Here is a 19,840-nt window from a genome sequence, read left to right as displayed (position 1 = left end):
CCAGCACCCTCCCACACCCTAATCCCAAATCCCAATTTATTACAACATAAGACCCTCTTTCATTTACTTCTCCTTTTTTAATTCTTTTTTTTTCCTTTTTATTTTATTCTTCAGTGGCTGACTTCTTTCATTTCACCACCCTTCCCTCACCCGCATTTCCTTTTCACCTCCCCTTTCATTACCCACCCTGATTCCATTAACTCTGCTTCATGTTACTCCCCCCAGCCAATCTCTCACACACCTGCTAGAGCAGGGCTAGGACCCTGTCTTGGCTCACCAGCCCTGTAGTAGCAACTCACAGCTGTAGCTTCTAGTCAGACTCCTGCTCACAAGTCCTCCAGTGGCAAGTCCCCAGCTGTGCAGGTCAGGGACATTCAGAAAAGGTTTTTAGTCTTAAGGTGTGACTGCTCCAAACTCAAACTAGCACTTCCTTCTCTGCCTCCAGAGTGAGTTCCCTGGTGTGGTGGTGCTGCTGCTTCCAGCCTCAGAGCTCCTGCATCTTTTCACAGACCCTGAGAGGATACCCTGTCCCAGTGTTGCAGCCACTAGCCTGGTAGCTCTCTCCTTCTTAGCTCTCAGGTCTCTCTCCCTAGTTCCTCTCCCTGGGAGCCTTTTAACTTCCATTTATGCCAGCAAATTATTTTTACCAGCTCACTCCATCCTCCTGGCCAGACCTGCAATCAGGTCTCACTGTCCACAGCTGAGCTGTAGCCCCTCAAAGCCTGCAGACTGCTACAGCTTCACTTGTGCAACCTGCTATCAGCCTCTACAAGCCACCAGTCTGCTACACCCTCAGACTTCTGTAGACCATCTAACCTTTTCTCCTCTGCTGCCAGCTGCATTTGGAGTGATGTATTGCTTCCTTCTTTCCATGCTTCTCTTCCCTCAATAATGGGTCCAGACTGGCTCAAAGGCTGTTCATGTATTGTTTCATTGTCAAGGCCAGTATCACTGCTAAGAAACAAGATCCATACCGAAACCACTGCAGAGAGCTCACTCCTTCTCTTTGTGTGCAGAAGCCTAGCAATTAGGCAGCATAGAGATGGCTTAAGGGGTCGTGAGCATGTGACCCAATGCCACTCCCAGGCCTAAGAGCAATACTGGAATGTGGGCTCAGGAACTGCCTAAGCCAGTGGTGTGCAATTTACCCAGACTCATGGTGTGAAGTCAGTGCAGAGTTCAGATATGGGGCATGGAGCTACATCATCTGGGTCATGAGGCTGGAATTTGGTGGTACCAGTGTTAATTGCTGTGGTACCTTCTGTGACTGCCACTGCTCCTCCACTGCCAAATTTCTGGTCCCATAGGCCACCCTGTGGTCCAGATGATGTGACTCTGCTCTTTTGATTTGACATGCAAGGCTCTCCACATGTCTGGGAATTTAAAGACAAGACAAGCAGTGGCAGAAATGATTGCCAAAGATCTGGGAGCCATGGCAATTAATGTTTACACCATTCACCATACAACCACATTTCCAGACTAATGGAAACATAGGCAGGATTCAGCCTATGGGCTGTATCTTGGTTACCTGTGGTCTAAACCATCTATTTAGCCTAATTGCTGGGTTTAAATTTGCTTGGAAAGAAGAAAGTGGATTGAGTGTATTCCTTGGTAATGGCCCCAGGCTCAGCAGGGAGAGAGTATAGGCATAGCCAGTAGTGAAAGGCTACTTCTAGTAGGTTGCCAAAGGTAGGCGTAAAGGACTACATGGCTGGTCCAAGCTGCACCTGTTCAGTGACAGATGCATATATTTTTTCTTTCCCTCCCTGTGAAGGATTGTATTTACAGGCAGGTCTCCTGTGGGGAGGGGACTTACATTACTTTAATTAGCTTTAAATGAAATAGGATTCATGACAGCTGAGACTTTTTGTTTGCACATGTACAGTTTGGCAATCAAGAGCAATGAGTTGGGATTAAATGCTGGAAAAGCATATAAGAACATAATAAGGTATTGATAGTACATGTTTTAAACTTTGCTTGGCAGGATCTTTTCATTTATCATGTATGGCTTAGATTTCCAATGCTGTCTCTCAAGTCATTCTTCTGTTGCCAACTTTATGATCCAGTTGGATGGGTTTTTTCTTGGTTGATTCATTCGTTTTCTCTTTTTGAGTCTATTGACATCTTTATCTGAGTTTACACACACACATTTTATATTCAGTTTCTGTGAATATATTGTCTCTTTTTTTAATAGGGACAGTGTTTTTAATTAATTAGTCCTTGATTCCTGTATTTGGTGAGACCATTGTCCCTATCTCACAAAGTAGGGGTGGAAGAGCCTCAGAAGGTCAGGTAGTCCAGCCCCCTGCTCAAGGCAGGATCATCTGTGACTAAACTATCCCAGCTAAGAATCTGTCTAACTTGCTCTTGAAAGCCTCCAAGGATGGAGATTTCACAATTTCTCTAGGAAGCCTATTCCAATGTTTGACCACCCTCACAATCAGAAAGTTCTTTTTAACCTCCAATCTAAATTTTCATTGCTTCAGCTTTAGGTCATTGCTTCTAGTCCTGTACCCCAAGGTCATGGAGAAAAGACTATCATGGATCACTGTCTGTAACCTGCAACCCCAGCATCCATTTCAAGATACTAGATTATATAATTTAATTCAGACCTTTTTGGGGTATGCATAAATGTATTTGAGGAAAGAGGAGGTCAGTGGTAGTCCTGGAAGTTGAAATCACATAGTGGACATGCTTAGGAGCCCTACTTAGGGTATTTAAAGTTGCTTGCAACTTTCACATTTGAAATGTACTAAATTTACCCAAGAATATTAAAAAAAATAAGTTTAATGCATGTGAAAGGAATACATTTAAATATGATGTATTGATTGATTAGTACATTACAGATTTATAATTAAATTAAGCTTCTTCCTTAAAGTAGGATTATGACAATATATTAACTACAAAATAATTACCTTTGTATTCATTTAATTTTATCCAGAAATACTTTATTTTTAGAACTGCTCTGATTGTGAGCATAACTCTGAAAGCTTTGTAAGAAAAATAGTCCAAATGATTAGATTGTTAATGGTCTTTTAAAATTTGTCTTTTTCTTACCATATCAAATTTGTTTTGGGTTAAGGCCATGGAAAGTGTTACTGTGGAAACTGTTACTGTGAGGCTGGTTGGCATGGAGATAAATGTGAATTCCAGTGTGACATCACCCCCTGGGAGATCAAGAGAAGATGCACATCTCCAGATGGCAAAATTTGCAGCAATAGAGGTGTGTCACTGATATATTTTCATGTATAACTTCTGCACATATTTCACATTGCAGATATTCTGAACTATAGGACAAAGGTAATCTTTTTCAATAACAGTTTTTGGTTTTTCTCTTTTTATTCAGTTCTGACCATGATTTTTCAAAGTTTGTATATGAATAGAATGTACACAAATGCATGTGTATAACTAAAGGTTTATGTACATGTGGATTTGAAAATTTGTGTGTGTGAACTCAATCAAAGAGTAGAAAACCCTTCTCATCACTTAGTTGCATAGTGAGGCTGCAGAGGATGGGATATTGGCAGATCAGCCATAGTAGGGAACCTCTCTAGAGTAGATAAATATTAGGAAATCTTCACCATAGCTTTTTGTAGATTGATGTAGAGGTGTCCAACAGGGCTGGTTTGGGATTGACACACAAGGTGGATTCTGAATGTTCTGAACTGAATAATGGACAAGAATGAGCAGCAGTCATTATTTAAATACATACTTTACAATAGCAACTAGTTATATCCTGTTCATAGGGTTGTCAGGTTAGATTTTTTTTTTACTAGACATAGTTCTCTGCAAAGCCCAATGGCTTGAATTTCCTCCATAACTTCAATTTAATTTTGTCAATTTGGGAAGAATTAATAACAAAAACAAGATTTGTCTTCACCAGCTGCCATACTTGGCTTCACTGAACAAATAGTTAAAATAGAAAATATTATTTCTTGGCTGTCATCCAGAACTATTGCAGTAGAGCAAAAGTACAAGTCTCATAGATACTTCTCTTAAATACATATCTTCTGACAAAACTTGCTATAGTCTGAGCATCTAATTATCCTGAGAGCATTTAGAAAACTGTCTCATCTTAATTATGGGGAAATTGAAAGGTTGGCTCAAATACAAAAATAACTTAGGCTTATTTAATTTTTGGACTTTAACAGTAAAACAGCTTCTGTGATACTGGAAACAATAAATATAGAAATGCTGTGTGTCAAGTTAGCTGTTTATTCTTGCATGATAATAGTTGACTCTTACCAAAGGGAATTTTAACAAGTTTTACTTGAAGAGCATATTATTTGGACTAGAACAGAACAAATGACATTAAATGAATAGAATTTGTGCTATGAATGGGTACACATTTCTGTAAGATGTACAAAAATATGTGGTATGTATATGACAAAATTCTTTCCAAATACTAATTATGGAAGGATTTTTTTCACATATTCATGATTTCTGTCCTGAAATCCTTCTGTTGCTTGACTTTATAAAGTTATTTTTCAGCTCAGCATTTCCACTTAGTTTATTCATAGTTACTTGATCAGCTTTTTAGGGGGTTGTGTATAGAGTAGCTAATTACAAATTCACTCTCACAGTTACTCTTTAGAAATGACCTTTTCTTTACTTAAGTTTTCCATTATAGTAATTTAACTGTCTTCATGGAATTAACTGTAAAAGTGTGTATAATATGTTTTTATCCATCTCACATTTCTTCAAATGCTGTTCTAGAGGGTACAGGTGGCTCCAGGCAAGTGTATCTTTTGCTTTGTGGGCAGTTACAGACCACTGAAGCTGATGCATATGCTAACTATTCCTCATTCAGAATCACTGAAAGAAGAAATTAAAGCTTTTTCACTGAGTAAGAGAAAATGGAAACTACTGTCCAGTGACTTGTCCAGACCTCAGGCAAAGCCTGACAGAGACTAACTATAACATGTAGCCCAACAAGAGGCTTCCCTGGGGAATGACTGCATTTACAGGAACTGGGGCATTGTTTTGTTTGTATGTATCTGTACAGCAGAAACAGAAAGCAACAGACAGTGAGAAAGGCAGTGTAAGTATGACTTAGAGGAACCAAATGAGAGAATTTTGTAGGGCACAGGAATGGTTGGAAAGCAGCCTTAGATTTATGAACAAGGAAAGTGCCATTGGTTTGTTCCTACCATAGGTGCCAACTTTTATTTTTGCCAGGGCGGGGCAGGGAGCTAAGATGATGGACACGTGGAAAGTATTACACATTTCAGATGAGGGGGACCAGGGCCCTTGGGCCCCCATGTACTCAGCACCTCTGGTTCCTACTATGTCCAGGGAAACAGGAATTGATTTATTTTCTTTCCAAATAACACAACTGTACCAAAAAATGCCTAACTTGTAGAATCCAATTCCTCCTCCTAATGGAAGTAACTCTGCAAGGTCTTGAATATCAACTAATTGCTGAAGTCACTCAGCAACAATATCATTTTCAGGTAGGTTACTGATTTTTACCCAGAGATCTCACAGCCCTGGTACTGGAAAAGAATTTGGGGATTTCTCCTGGTTTTTATTCAATTATTCTGTCATCTTGTATGTCCTGCATGTCTCGGTTGTTGAGTACAAAAGGGGCTACACAGCAAGAAAGAGATACCACTTGCTTCTTATGCATCTAATTCACTGATGAAAGAAATCACCTTAACCACATTATAAAGGTTGGAAATTATGGGAGACCCTTAACTAATACACACTTGAAACTGGCATCTCAAACCTTTTGTAAAGGCAAAATAACAACAAGCTTAAACTCCTAAACTGATTCTTATTAGTGTGTGTCCCTAGGCTCATTTCTGTTCTATTCTGTGTCTTAGGCACGTGTGTGTGTGGTGAATGCACATGCCATGATGTAGACCCAACTGGTGACTGGGGAGATATTCATGGAGATACCTGTGAGTGTGATGAAAGGAACTGCAAAGCTGTCTATGACAGATATTCTGATGACTTCTGTTCAGGTGAGGCATATATTGAGATGGAAATCGTATGGTTGTATTTAATTATGTGACAGAAAATGTCCAAATAGCTTATTCTGGCCCCAAATTGAATTTTTAATTGCTCAGTTAAAATGTTTTGCTTGGGGTCAGACTCGATGGTTTCTATTGGAAATTAGTAGATTTTTTTCATATATATATATATATATATATATATAATTGTTTGTTTTATAAATATTTCATGAAACACAGCCATTTGCTAATAACATTAAATCCCATGTATCACAAAATGAAAAAAATAATAAAATGATTGAGGTTCCTAACTGTTAGGCATACTTTAGGACATAAATTTGTTCTTGTTGGTTCATTACTAGATGATGCAGAGAAGGGGAAGGGGAAATTAAATTTGAAACTAAAAAACCCAAACCTTGATATATTAATAGAAGATGATTGGTTAAAAATGAAAAGGAACTTGGTTTGTTTCATTAATTTAGTGAATAGGTATTCCTGTTAAATGTCCCTTGTGTCACTGCATGTTGCACCCAAGGGACACGTCTAGACAAGCCTGCACATGCCTTTTGCTGCGTGTCAAAGCAGTTTGAGATGCGACAAGAGGCATGTTGGGAACAAAAAAACGTTCCCCACACCACATATTTGCAGCATGGACTCAAAATTTGATACCTGGATATCCAGGTATCAAAATACTCCCCCGGAAAAAGTAGGGCAGGGCACGGTCCTGGACCATGCCCTGAGGCAACAGGAGGCTCAGGTCCTCCAAAGAGATGCTCTGGTAGCCAGCCAGAGTACCAGACTCCATGCCTGCCCCTTGCCCAGATACTGCAGCATGCTGCCTGCCCATTCAAGGCAAACAGCGATGTAAGCTGCTGCAACCTGGACCTGGGCTCCGTTCTAGGTAAGTAGGGGGTGGGGGGCTGTGAAGATGTGGGGGGCCATGTCGGGGGAAACTCAGGAGGGGTGGGTCCCCTGCCTGCCTCCCACAGGGCCCACAGTCCCCCTGCATGGCCCATATGCCCCCCGCACACAGTCCACAGCTCACCTGCAGCAGCAGCCATCAGGGCACTTGGGGCAGATCCAGGAGGAGCTGGGCAAGGTTATTTTGCCCCAAGTGGCACAACTTGCCCCACACCATAGTGCATGTCCGGACACGTGCGCTGAGGCAAAAATCCCTGGCTCAAATTTGTGCCGCTCCTATTTGAGCTGCTGTAGGTGCACCTGCCTGCATGTGTGGATGTGACCAAGATGTTCAAGAAGCCACCCAAGAAAGCAGGCAAAATGAGGAGCTCTTTTGCCATTTTATTCAGATGACTAAAATAAAATGAAAACTGTGAGTGAATTTCTCAGGTGCACATCCTAAATTTCAGGCATAAGGGTGTTTCAGAGCTTTATTTTGAGGCTTGTTGAGAAAAAAAACACTAATGTTTATAACAGCCCTACCACACATTAAACAGTTAAAAACATTTTCAGCAGCTACTGTCAACCTCATGTTTTTTGCTTGATAGAAGATGGATACTCATGCCTTCCCATGAGATTTGGTGTGCAACTCTAGGCAAGACTTTGCCCCCAGCTATCATTAAGTAGCTTGAAATTATTATTGAACATGAGGAGGACTTTGATCAATATGCAGCATGGATTTGTGTACCAGGGGACTTTGCAAGAGCAATTGAAGACAGTTTCAAAGGGACCTGATGTATTACAGGCTGTTGACACAAATATTACAATGTCCCATGAATATCTGACCTGACCTAATTAACACCAATAAAATAAGAATCCCACAAGAACAAAATCATTTTTAAAATATTGGAAAAATATGGATCTTTTCTGTTACTTTGATAGCATAATGTTTACTAAATTCAAAGGTCACAGGAAGAGCCTAAAACAGAAGGAAAATCCTGAGCAATGGCAATATTTTACTAATAATACATGTGAAGATCCAGATTTCTCATCTGATTTTCTGTTTAAAGAAAAAGGATGGCTCTTCAGGTGGTCAAAAAACAAAGGGAAAAGTAGCATTTGCAAAAATGTTTAATCATTTTTTGCTTCTTTTTGTCAAAATATTGAGCAGTGCAGCAAATTAGCAATGTATTATGGTTAAGCATAGTTTTAGTACACTGGGATTGATTTGGTTGAACTTTGCTATAGGCTAGATGATGAAACATCATGTAACGTGGTAACTATACATACATAGCAAAGAGTGAATATAATTAAAAAGGGGCTTTATGTTGCTATATTCTTGGGCTGATTTATAATGAAGTACCTGGTTTAAATATACTATAACAATATAAACCATACTTCGCAGCAGTGTGGCTTATTCCCATTATTCCGGGTGTCTGCACCTGTGTACCTCATAGTTTGCACTGATGGGCACAACCTGCAAGGTGGACAAGCATTAAAGAACTGCAAACTGTTAATCTCCAACAGTAGGCTTACTAGTTTATTTCTTAGGCACGTGTGTGAAGTGAATTCATATGTCATGATGTAGACCCAACTGGTGACTGGGGAGATATTCATGGAGATACCTGTGAGTGTTTGATGAATATATGCACTTAAAAGAGAACATGTATTAGGTTTCACTGCCCAAAACATTAATGCTTTTAATGAAGATTTTTCATCTTTTTTAATAAGCCCAGCATGGCTTGCTTAAAAACAATCTGGAGACTGCTAAATAAGTTGAGCTAGTGAAAAAATTTTTTGCACTCATCTGCCTGCCTCAGAGGCAGAGGCAGAGGCAGGAAACCCCAGATTAGTGAATTAGAATTGCAGAAAACCTATTTACAGATAAGAATTATATTATAAATGAATGCAAAACCTATAATTGTTTCAAAGATTTCATGTATCAGGAAAGCAGCACCCTGCTGCTAAGACTTAACTTCGCAGAAGGGCAGGTCCCTTCAGAGATTTCACTTTGCTTAGAGCTGATTGGCAATTATACTTCTTCACACTGATGACATGATGTCCTCTTTTAAAAGATTTTAGTGCTCCACAGAATCTAACTGAATGATCTCCTCTTGAGATATGACTCTTTTCCTTTAAAGATAATCATGTTAATGACCTGATATGGAGAGCAAAAAAGTTTTCCCATGTGAAAATGTCTGCATTTACATTCTAGGTTACTCTGTATTGCTAGTTCATGATGTTCTAGCAGGAGAGATTAAGTGAAGCAAATCAGCCTTTTGATGATGTACACATAGATCACAGGTTATAATGCCAGTGCCTGACCTGCCCACAGGTGCATAAACACAATACAGGATAATGAAATATGCTTTGTATAGGAAAGAAACACCAAATACACAAGTATAGCCTGGGGTAACTGGGTAAGCAGTAGCAATGCTAAAATGGGTTTGGGGGTTATGATGGATCATGAACTCGACAGGAATCAGTCACCTGACTTGATGATATGGCAAAAAAGCGAAAGAAATTTTGAGTTGCATTAACAGAAAAATGTATGTTAGACACAGGAGGTAATAGTATCACACTAGTCAGCACGGGTTAAGCTGCTGGTGGAATACCCTGTCCACACTTGTAGAAGGACGTGGAAAAACTGGAAAAATGTGGATTTGGGTTTTTTTTAAATCAGAGAATTTTGGATTTTTTTTATCACAGAAAACTAGGATCACTGCTTATAATCCAACATCTTTACTTTCTTCCTTGCCTCACTCTGGATTCTGTCCAGTTTCTCCACGTCCTTCTAAAATTGTGGACAGGTTATTCCACCAGCAGCTTAACCAGTGCTGACTAGGGTGATACTATTACCTCCTGTGTCTAACATACACCTTTCTGTTAATGCAACTCATAATTTCTTTTGCTTTTTTGCCATATCATCAAGTCAGGTGACTAATTCCTGTCGAGCTCATGATCCATCATAACCCCCAAATACATTTTAGCATTGCTACTGCTTACCCAGTTACCCCAATCCCCAACCCCTTTTTAGCACTGCTTTTGCCAGTCCAGTTACCCCATGCTATACAATTGCTATACAATTGTTTTATACCCCATGCTATACAATTGTGTATTTGGCATTCCTTTCCTATACAAAGCATAGTATATTCCATTTTCCTATATCATGTTTATGTGCCTGTGGGCAGGCCAGGCATTGGCATTATAACCTGTGATCTATGTGCGCACCACAAGAGGCAAATTTACTTCACTTAATCTCTCCTGCTAGAATATCATAAGATAGCAATACAGAAGTATGTAAACTAGAATGTAAATGCAGACATTGTCACGTGAGAAATTTTTTTTGCTCTCCATATCAGGTCATTTAACATGATTATCATTAAAGGAAAAGAGTCACTATATATATATATATATATATATGTGTGTGTGTGTGTGTGTGTGTGTGTGTGTGTGTGTGTATGTATGTATGTATGTATGTATGTATGTGTATATATATAGTGGTGTTTTGTTTTAATCATGGGAAAATGTTGCTTTTGGGGTGTTTTTTATGAGGAAATTATGATTTTTGAAATTTCTCTTATTTTTTTTAAATCAGAGAAAACAAGGATCACTAATTATAAGTGATATATAAAAGGTTGCAGGACTAGGTATATTTAGTATGAAAGACAAGGAGACTTAAGATGGATATGACAGCAGTTTTCAGATATTTGAATGTCTTCCATTAAGATTGAGGAGAAAATGTGCTCTCCCTTGCCACAGAGGTCAGGATGTGAAGAAATGGGTTCAGGCTTCAGAAAAAGATTTAAATCAGATCTCAGAGAAAAATTCCTAACTGTAAGAAAAGTAGGACAGTAGAAGCAGCTTCCCAGGGAAAATAAAATTCCCTTCTTCATTGGGCATTGTCAAGAAAATGCTGGGTAGCTACTGTCCTAGACAGTTTGTGAACAGGGGATCCTGAATCTGTGGACAGGGTTGGGTTGTGTGAACTCTGCAATTGTTTCCAACCTTATGATTTTATGACAGAAGAGTAGGAATTTGTCACTTTCCAAATCAACGCGTGTAAGGAAAATCTGCCTCCTGTGCACCTGCTGAGATGTGAAGAATAAGAGCAGCTATAATGCTCTTATGATTTTCTGTTGATCTAAGGCCCTGTTCCTCATCCAGTTTTTTGTGTGTAAACTAGTAAGTGCATACACCTTAGACAATAATAGTTGCCCACATAAACATTCAGATAGAGGTAATATAGCTTGTCCATAGATGGACCATAAAGCTTGTCATTGTTTGTAGTCTGTAGCCATGTTTACATGAGATGCTACTTTGCAATAGCAATGAGCAACTGCACAGCAGCACTGAGGGGCACTAACCATGACACAATGCTACTGCACAGGAGTAATGAGCTACTGCATAGTAGTTCATTGCTACTGTGCAGTAGCATCAGAAAAAAACCATGTGGGGATGCTGATGCACAGTAATGCTGGTTACCGGGCAGTGATTTAGTACAGTGTTTCCCAACATTTTCCAGCCCAAGGCACACTTACATTAATAAAAATTTTCCACAGCACACCTGTTATGGCATTCTCCATCCTCATACCTATTGGAGCTCCTTGTATCTCATTGCCAAGGCAAAACTCCACGGCACACCTGTTCATTTCTGAAGGCACACTTTTGTGCCGTGGCACATTGGTTGGGAAACACTGATTTAGTATTTGGTTATACAAGTACTAAATGACTGCCCAGTAGCAACTGTGCAGTCCACCTCTCATGTAGACGTGGCCTCTATGAAAGAAAACTGGATAGGCCAGCATTTGAAAAAAGTGTATTGTGCTGTTAGTTTCTTGATTATAACTTAAAGCCATGATAGCCATGGAAGCAGAGAGAGCCTGGAAATTAAGCTACTGAAAGAAGCAGGTGTACTCTGTTTAAATTAACTCCGTTGGTGAAGAGAATTTTTGCTGATGCTCACGTTTTCTCTACCCAGTAAACACAATGGTTTGCCTTGCCATGCTTCTGTAAAATCATGTGGAGATTTTTGAGTGGGCTATGGAAGGGACTAGAAAGCCAATCTGAGCTGCTTTTAAAAGATGTGCTACATTTTACATGAAGAATATTTATTTACTTGATTGGCTCTTCAGACCCTTAGGCAGTCTCTACCCCTGGGTCCTCAGTCCCCACAATTATATTTTGTTAATTAAAAAAACCCATAAAAATAGATATTCCCAAACAATTCCTAACTACATTCAAATTAATATAATTCAAATGTATTTCTCTAAAACAGTACAAAATGAAGTGGCTAATCTATGCTATAAAATGTTATTGTTCTGAAACCTGATTTTGAAGAATTGAGATCATGGCAGGCACTGTTGGTGCCTGCCACTTTAAGGGCTGGGTCAGGCATCCAGCAGGTGCCTGATGGCTGCAGCCATTTTGAGACCCTAGTATATAAAGGCTGCAGTCTGTTGCCAGCCAGGCAGAAATATTGCCTAGCTGAGCTGCAGCAGGAACAACCCAGCAGGTAAGGGTAAGAGCTGATGGGGATGGCTAGGAGGCTCTTGGTCCTAGGCATGACCTGAAACTGCACCCTGTCAGAGATGGGTGGCCTGGTGGGGCTCCTAGTGATGTGGGAGCCCCCCAGAAAATGTCAGGCCAGTTGCCACCCCGGTGAAAGGTGAGTCACGGCTCCTTCATAACCCCAGCTCCCACAACCAAGTGGGTAACCCCATAGTAGGGCTGAGAAAGTGGACCTGAGAGAGAGAGTGGGCTAGATGCTCAAGAAGCCTGACTTGAGGCACCCTCAACTGGTCAATGCTGGGGCCAGGACCAGAAGGGTCAAAAGGGCCAGGGGCTCACTGCAAGGGATACCCAGAGCCGAGGGCATGGGGTTCCTACTGTCGTTGGAGGTGAGGCCAGGGTCTCTGTGTGGCCAAAGGTCCTGGGGGGGCCACATCCAAGAGGAGTAAGAGTACAGGGAGCTAGGTAGCCCAGAATGAGGGCAGATAGGCTGCCTGATGGAAGAGATCCAGTTGGGGTTCAGACTGGAGGATAATGGAGCCCAGTGTAGAGCCAGAGATGCAAATAATGGTGATGCCATCTGTGAGGCATGGGCTGAAGTGTAGGATATGTCAGAGCTGCAGATAATGCCCCCTGGCATTGGGACAGTAATGGGCAGTGTACCTGCCTCTGCTCTACTAGGTGTTCCCGCGCCGCCTTTGCCCGGGCCCAAGGTTTCGTGTGCCCTGGCTTCGTGAGTGCACCCTGGAGGTTACCCCTGCTGGTATCAGGGGGACCCCCTGAACTCGTCTGCCACGACTTTGATGGTACCTTCAGTGGGATACCTCCCTTGGGGTATCCACCGGCGTCGGCGCGTTCCTCGACGGGTAATCTCGGGGCGCCGTCCTCCCCTACATCCTGGCCACTCACCACCTTAGGCTCTACCTCCTATGGCCTTAACATCATCCTGGCTTGCCACCCTCTTGCCTCAATACGCCGGCCGTCAACAACGGTCTTCGGGCTGAGCGTACTGCCTATAGGGATGCCAGCCTGGCTCCTCCGGCCTCGTACTTGCTTTGCTCTGGTGGTCCACAAGGTTGCCGTATCTACTGCTGGCTCCCCTCTATATGGGGCACCTGGTTACCTCACCGATGCCCCCTCTCCCGATGTGGCTGGCCGCTCCTGCCCCTTACGCCACAACTGACTTCACTACCAGCTCTGTGGTCTGGGATCCAGCTGGCTCCTCCCCCGGCTCTATTGCCGGTGCTGCAGCTGATTCCTTCCCCAGCTAGGCTGCCTGGGGCCCTCTCTGCCCATCCTCCAACTCTATCGCCGGCGTTGCCACTGGCTCCTTCCCCAGCTAGGCTGACCAGGCTCCCGCCAGCTCCTCTTCCAGTCCTGCTACCGGTGCTGCCACCGGTTTCCCCACCGGCTAAGCCGATAATCACAGTGCTGGCTTCTCCACCAGCACTGCTGCCAGCTGCTCCGCTCCGTCTCTCGGAGCCGGGTCTGGCTCTGCCTCTTTCCTTCCCGCACACCGCGGGTGGCGGCTGACTCCCCGTTTGCTGAGGCTTATCGCTCCAGCTTCCTCCGCTCAGCCACCCCGTTGCCTCGGCGGGGCCGCCTTTTGTTCCCTCCGGAAGGCGTCCCCCGCCCCCGCTGCTTTGCCGCAGCCGGATAAGTGCCCGGCTGACAACCCGCGCCGGCGTTCTCGGCACGTGTGCCTCCCTCTGATCTTCCGGCCCTGCAGGAGGTAAGCGGGACCCTTTGCTGCCCCGGGGGCCTTCCGGCATCCCAGCTCCCCTGGGACAGGCAGCTTCCCTTGGCATACCATCAGTTTATGAGAACAGCAAAGTCTTGGCAGGAGAGACTGGGTGGACTGCCCCATAGAGACAGGTGGGTGGGCCGGCAGGAGATCCAGCCCCGAGAGCTGCCCCCTGTCACAGAGATCTTGGACAAGATGCTGACCAAGATCAGGGCAAGTTGTGTTCATGATTGCATAATTTACCTATCTTTTTTTCTAGCAGAAGGCACTGTAAAGTTGATCAAGCTTTTGCAAGTAATTATATTTAAATATCTGCTTTTAAAGATTTTTAAATTTTATTTAATTTTTAAGAGCAAGTATGAAGTTCAAATTCTCTTTCTGTGGTATGGTATGTGTGATATTTTATGGTACATGATCCTGTAGTTATTAAATTATTTCATTTGGAAGATCTGAATAAAGAATTTGTGTTGCAGTGTGATTGTTAAACTTTTGTATTTGTGCTTTGAAGGTCAGTACTGCTGAGCTCAAATGGAATGTTATAAAGGGGGTTTATTTGTGTGCTGATGAGTGTAGCAATGGGTTGAGAGTATGTATGAGAGTAGAAATGGGTGAGTGTGAGTGCTACAGTGTTTGTTGGGTATAGCATAGAGAATGACATTGTATTGAGTGTGTATTTTGGCTTATGATTGCATTGCTTTTTAAAGTTTTTTCATTATGAACAAATGTGTTTGTGTGACCTGAACTCTTACGTTCTCTCTTTGTATAAGGCTTTATACAAGTTTATGTGCTTTATCTTTCTTTTTGTGGTGATTGTTAAAGGGTAAAAGGCAGAAATTTAGAGATTAGACAAAATGCATGTTGTTATGAGGTTTCCTTATCTATTGCCAGAATGGAGGCTGATATGAACAATTATATTCATTGTAAAGGTCATGGACAATGTAACTGTGGAAGATGTGACTGTAAAGGAGGATGGACTGGAAAAAAGTGTGAACATCCACATTCTTGTCCATTATCAGTTGAAGAAAGCACTAAGAAATGCCAAGGAAACTCTAATTTACCATGTTTTGGAAGAGGTAGGTAAAGTTCTTTAAGATGTGTCATGGTCTCAAAATGTGGCTTGCATTTAAAAAAAATTGCATTTTCTAAAGCATTTGAAATTTCCCGGCTTGTTGTATCTGAGTCATAGTCCGCAAACTTACACGGGGACTGAAGGGAGAATAGGAGAAAAGGTACCTGTTTTTTCCCCCTCTGATATCTGCTGCATTATACTAGATTATATTTAGCTGTGTTTTTAGATTTTCAAAGATATATTAGTTCTTTACTCGGAGTATAATATGGAACCTCATGGGCTTATTCTCTATACCCTCGCTTTGGACACAATTCCTAGGGAACTGACTGTGTCAGATCTTCTGGCTGTGTAAAATTGTGTAGTTCCATTAACTCTGATGAAACTACTTAGATTTATGCCAGCTGGGAATCTGTCTCAGTTGCTGAGTTGGTCTTAAATCATTTTTCTAATTGTCTCCTTGTTTTTCCTTTTGAAAGCATTGGATTGTTTTTGTCTGTGCCTTCTGAAAAATTGTTGTCTAAAATGTTTATTTATAAAAGGCTTAAAATATATAAGTGCACTACAAGCATGTAGTCTCAGGTGTGCAACTGAAATACCATAAACACAAATCACAAGCAAGAGAGGGAAAATCTCTTTAAAAGAAATGGATTCTATTCATTCTGATTTATCAAAATTGAAAATATGCTTTCTTCATCTCAGAAGAGAATAGAAAGGTAAATATGGAATAGGCTTCTGCCAGAATTGGTAATTGAAATCCTTATGAATTCTGCCCACAAAAGCATTTGCTGGGGAAGAACTAAAGCTGCTCTTCAACTATTGAATCTGACCCTAAGTGTCATTTAATTTGCGAGTGCTTTTTTCACTAATACTCTCTAAAATAACCAGGAGTCAAAGGTGATAGGCTATACATCTGAGTTAGCACAGCCACGTAAGATATTTGGTGATATATTTTTTTTTCACAACCGTGTGGAAATGTTCATAGCCTCTCTCTCTCAGAACTAGCTTCCTCCCACAAGAGAAGGGACTTAACTGCTGGCTTTCATTAGACCACTGTTCCCTATAGGCCATATCTCTTCAGTCTCAGTGAAAATTCTCAGAGGGCTTTTATGGTTACAAACTAAGATCTGATCTTGTAATGAGGTTTGTGTGGACAAATGCCTGCAACTGCACAGAGCTCATTGCAACATCATGATCCAAATCTTAATCTTAATCATAATCTTAATCATAATCTTAAGGATTATGATTACCTGAAAGATTTTTTTTTCCAGAAAAATGGCTTAGTATGGGCCTAGAACTACCAGGTACTGAGTACCCATACCTCCCATTCATTTTACTGGGAGTCAAGAATGCTCAGCACTTTCCAGGAAATGCTGTTTCGCACAGGATTGGACGCTAACTTATTTATCCAAAAAATACATCACATGCTGCAAGTGACACTTTTTCATGTCTCAGTCATAAAAAATGAGTTTGGTTTGTACAGAAACCTAGGACTGACATACTGGGAAATATTATATTAATAGTTGAACAGTGAATGGATTGTAAAGGCAACTGTGGGGAACCGTAATTTTAAGAAGCCTTTAAATGCCCACATGAAACTGTTAATAGAGATGATTTTACTGGCTTAGCAGAACTGGCTGTATGGGAAGAGATAAGAAATCATGCTTGAGGTGATGTCACATTAAATGGCCAGACATGGAATGAGCCATTTTGAAATGAGTTTGGACTGACTGGCTGGTTTTGATATCCATAGGTTTTTGTATGTGGTCATGCAAATGGTAGACCTCCTAAATAAAATTTAGGTTGTTTGGAGGTGCTGATAAATTTCCACAACTCCCAGTGATGTTAGAATAAAAGAAAATTTCCTAAGGTTTGAAGGGAACACAGATATTCATGCAGAGCTTAGTCGAGCAGATAGGTGCTGGGCTGAGAAGCAAGGAATTCTGCTCCCAACATCACAGGTCACTCCTATCTCACCCACAATGTCAGGGGCAAAAGAAGAGATTCATCTCTTTCCCAGTACAAACTTTTCAAACATGTCCTTGGGCATGTCCACACCTGCCAGCATGTGCGCTTGCAGCAGCTCGGACATGCACTTCGTTGTGGAGCAAATTGTGCTACTTGGGGCAAAATAACCCTACCTGGCTTGTCCTGGATCTGCAGCCAGGGGGAGCTAGAGCCTGGGGCCAGCACCTGTGCTGTCCCCAGCAGTATAAAAAGCTGCCCTGTCCTGGCCCCATCCATACAAAAACCTGCCCTGGCAAGCAGCTCAGGGCTACTTGCTCTCAGGAGCTTCTGGGGCCCAGCCAATTGGTACCTGGGGACACTACCCCTTGTGCCAGCTGGACTGCTGCAGCAGGATCCCAAATCCATTTTTAAAAATACCCCAAAATCCATGTTCTTCCACAGTTAAAACAAAAAACCACACACACACACACACACACACACACACCCCTATAGAGAGACAGCAATCAGTTGGGCAATGCTTTATTGGTATATTTACAATGTTAAAGCAGTTTGGAAGCCTACCAGTATCTCTATCATCATGAAAAAAATAAATTCTAAAGACCTATACATGTCGGTGTGTGCTTTTAATTTTCCTCACACATGATGGGTGTGATAGGGCAATGTGGTGTTTGTTCCCCCCTAGAGGGCCACAGCCCCTATCCCCCACATGGCCCTAGCCCCCCTGCCCAGGACCCATAAATAACCTTTCACTGCAGCAGCGGGGGGACCGTGCGCTGAGCCCAGCTGGGTCCTGCAGGCCCTGGGGCTGCTCCTGCCACCCAGCCGGGCTGGTCTCATGGTGGCAGGACCCAGCGCGGCATGTGGGGATGACATGCCGGGCCCAGCCAGGTCCTGGGTCCCCTCTGCTGCCTGGCTGGGCCGGTCCCATGTCAACAAGACCTAGTGCAGCATGTGGGGACCGCAGGCCCCAGCCAGGTCCTGGGGCCTCTTTGCTGCCCAGCTGGGCCAGGCCAATGGCAGCAAAACCTGGCACAGCACGCAGAGGCCATGTGTCAGGCCCAGCCAGGTTCTGGAGCCCCTCTGCAGCCCAGCCAGGCCAGGCCCATGGTGACAGGACCCGACGTGGCACACGGTCCCCAGCACATTGGGCTGGGCAGCATGAGCAGCCCCAGGGCCAGCAGGACCTGGCTCGGCTCTGCACGGGGACTGCATGGAGCTGAGCCAGGTCCTACCAGGAAGGGCCCAGCCAGGTGGCAGGGCCCGGCACGGCACACAGGGACCACGTGCTGTGCCAGGTCCTGTCACCATGGGCCAGCCCCAAGGGCCAGCTCCCACCTCTGCCCCCTGTGCCTGCAGGGGGATGAGGACCTGGCCCAGCCCCATGTGACTCTCTAGTCCGGCTTTGCACCAGAGTGGGTCACCAGGGCTGTAGGAGGCGCGGCTCCTGTGCACGGCTCCCAGAGCCATGCGACCTGCTCTGGTGCAAAGCTGGACTAGTGAGCCGCAGGGATCTGGGCCTGGTCCTCACTCCCTACAGCCCCGGGGACAACCCCCCCACCACTCCTCAAGGAACACAAAAGAGCCGAAACCAGAGCGTCTCTTTTGGAGGGCTGGCTCCCGGTACAATCTGGAACCATGTCTTGCTCCGCTCTATTGTGGAGTGATTATTTTTTTAGACCCCTGGATATCCAGGGGTCTAATTTTTCTCATGTGGGGAACACTTTCATTCCTGCACGTGCCTCTTGCCCTGCCTCAGAGGGGTTTGAGGTGGGGCAAGAGGCACGTGCGTGCTTGTCTGGACATGCCCCTTGATAGTAAGACCCATGTTGTCTCCTTTGTGGATGTCTATCTCTCTCTTTCTACCAATGCCTTCAACAATGCAGTTATGTATTGACAAAACAAAAATCTGTTCAATATCATCAGGGATCCTGGTTTCCTCTGATAACTGCCCCGCCCCCCAAAATGTTTTAATTAAAAAAAGTAACCCAAGATCCACATTTTCCCATGATTAACATGAAATTTTATTTTAATTGTAGACAAATGTGGACCTTGGGTTACTTTTTTAAATCTGAAAATTGGGGAATTTTTTTTAATCGGAGAAAACCAGGTTCTCTGAATGTCAATAGTTGAAACTTTGGTGCCAGTGTAAAATTAAATTGAATATGATGCCCAAATATAAATATCTATAGGTTTTCTGCTGTGCTCCCACTGCTTCAATCACAGTTACAAGGAAAACTTGCATAAACAAACTCTTCAGGACTATGAGGAATGGGCAAGTGAAATGCCAAATTACATTTTATATCAAATTATCTTATTTTCCACATAAATTCTAGGCGTTTCTGTGTAATTCAGTAATATTGACCTTTTGGTAGAGAAATAGCCATCATTAAGAGAGTATGTCTTTAAGTATACTGAAAAAATGTTTTCATTTGGCAATATTACATCAAAGAACCCTTAAGAGATGAGTGAACTTGAAAGTGAGAGAGGGGCTTGAGCAGTGGGGAACTAACTGGCCTGCATTCAGCTCCTACCTCAGCTATAGGCTTTTTGTGAATACCCCTGCTGCTCACTTTGGACTTGCCTACCTCAGAGGGGCTTTATGAGGAAGACAATCCATTACTGATTGGTTATGAGGTTATGGGACACTACAGTGAAGATGGCTGTGTAATCATCTAGCTAGAAAGGCATAGCAGGAAT

At 42.8% G+C, this 19,840-nt stretch overlaps 1 protein-coding gene across 1 annotated transcript in view; it reads left to right on the top strand.

Moving 5' to 3' along the window:
* Positions 1 to 19,840, top strand: part of LOC102380378 (integrin beta-like protein 1) — a gene marked incomplete at its 3' end in the record, with an annotated part of 63,473 nt that overhangs the window by 14,266 nt on the left and 29,367 nt on the right. Inside the window, exons 3-5 of the mRNA XM_014526741.2 lie at positions 3,083 to 3,223; positions 5,826 to 5,966; positions 15,036 to 15,182. Coding sequence (XP_014382227.1) covers positions 3,083 to 3,223; positions 5,826 to 5,966; positions 15,036 to 15,182 — 429 coding nt within the window. The remainder of the gene's footprint in view (positions 1 to 3,082; positions 3,224 to 5,825; positions 5,967 to 15,035; positions 15,183 to 19,840) is intronic.

This window comes from Alligator sinensis, unplaced genomic scaffold, assembly GCF_000455745.1.
Source record: "Alligator sinensis unplaced genomic scaffold, ASM45574v1 scaffold1095_1, whole genome shotgun sequence".
In the NCBI taxonomy this organism is placed as follows: Eukaryota; Metazoa; Chordata; order Crocodylia; family Alligatoridae; genus Alligator; species Alligator sinensis.
Note: the sequence above shows the minus strand (reverse complement) of the source record. Positions and strands in the feature narration are given on the sequence as shown.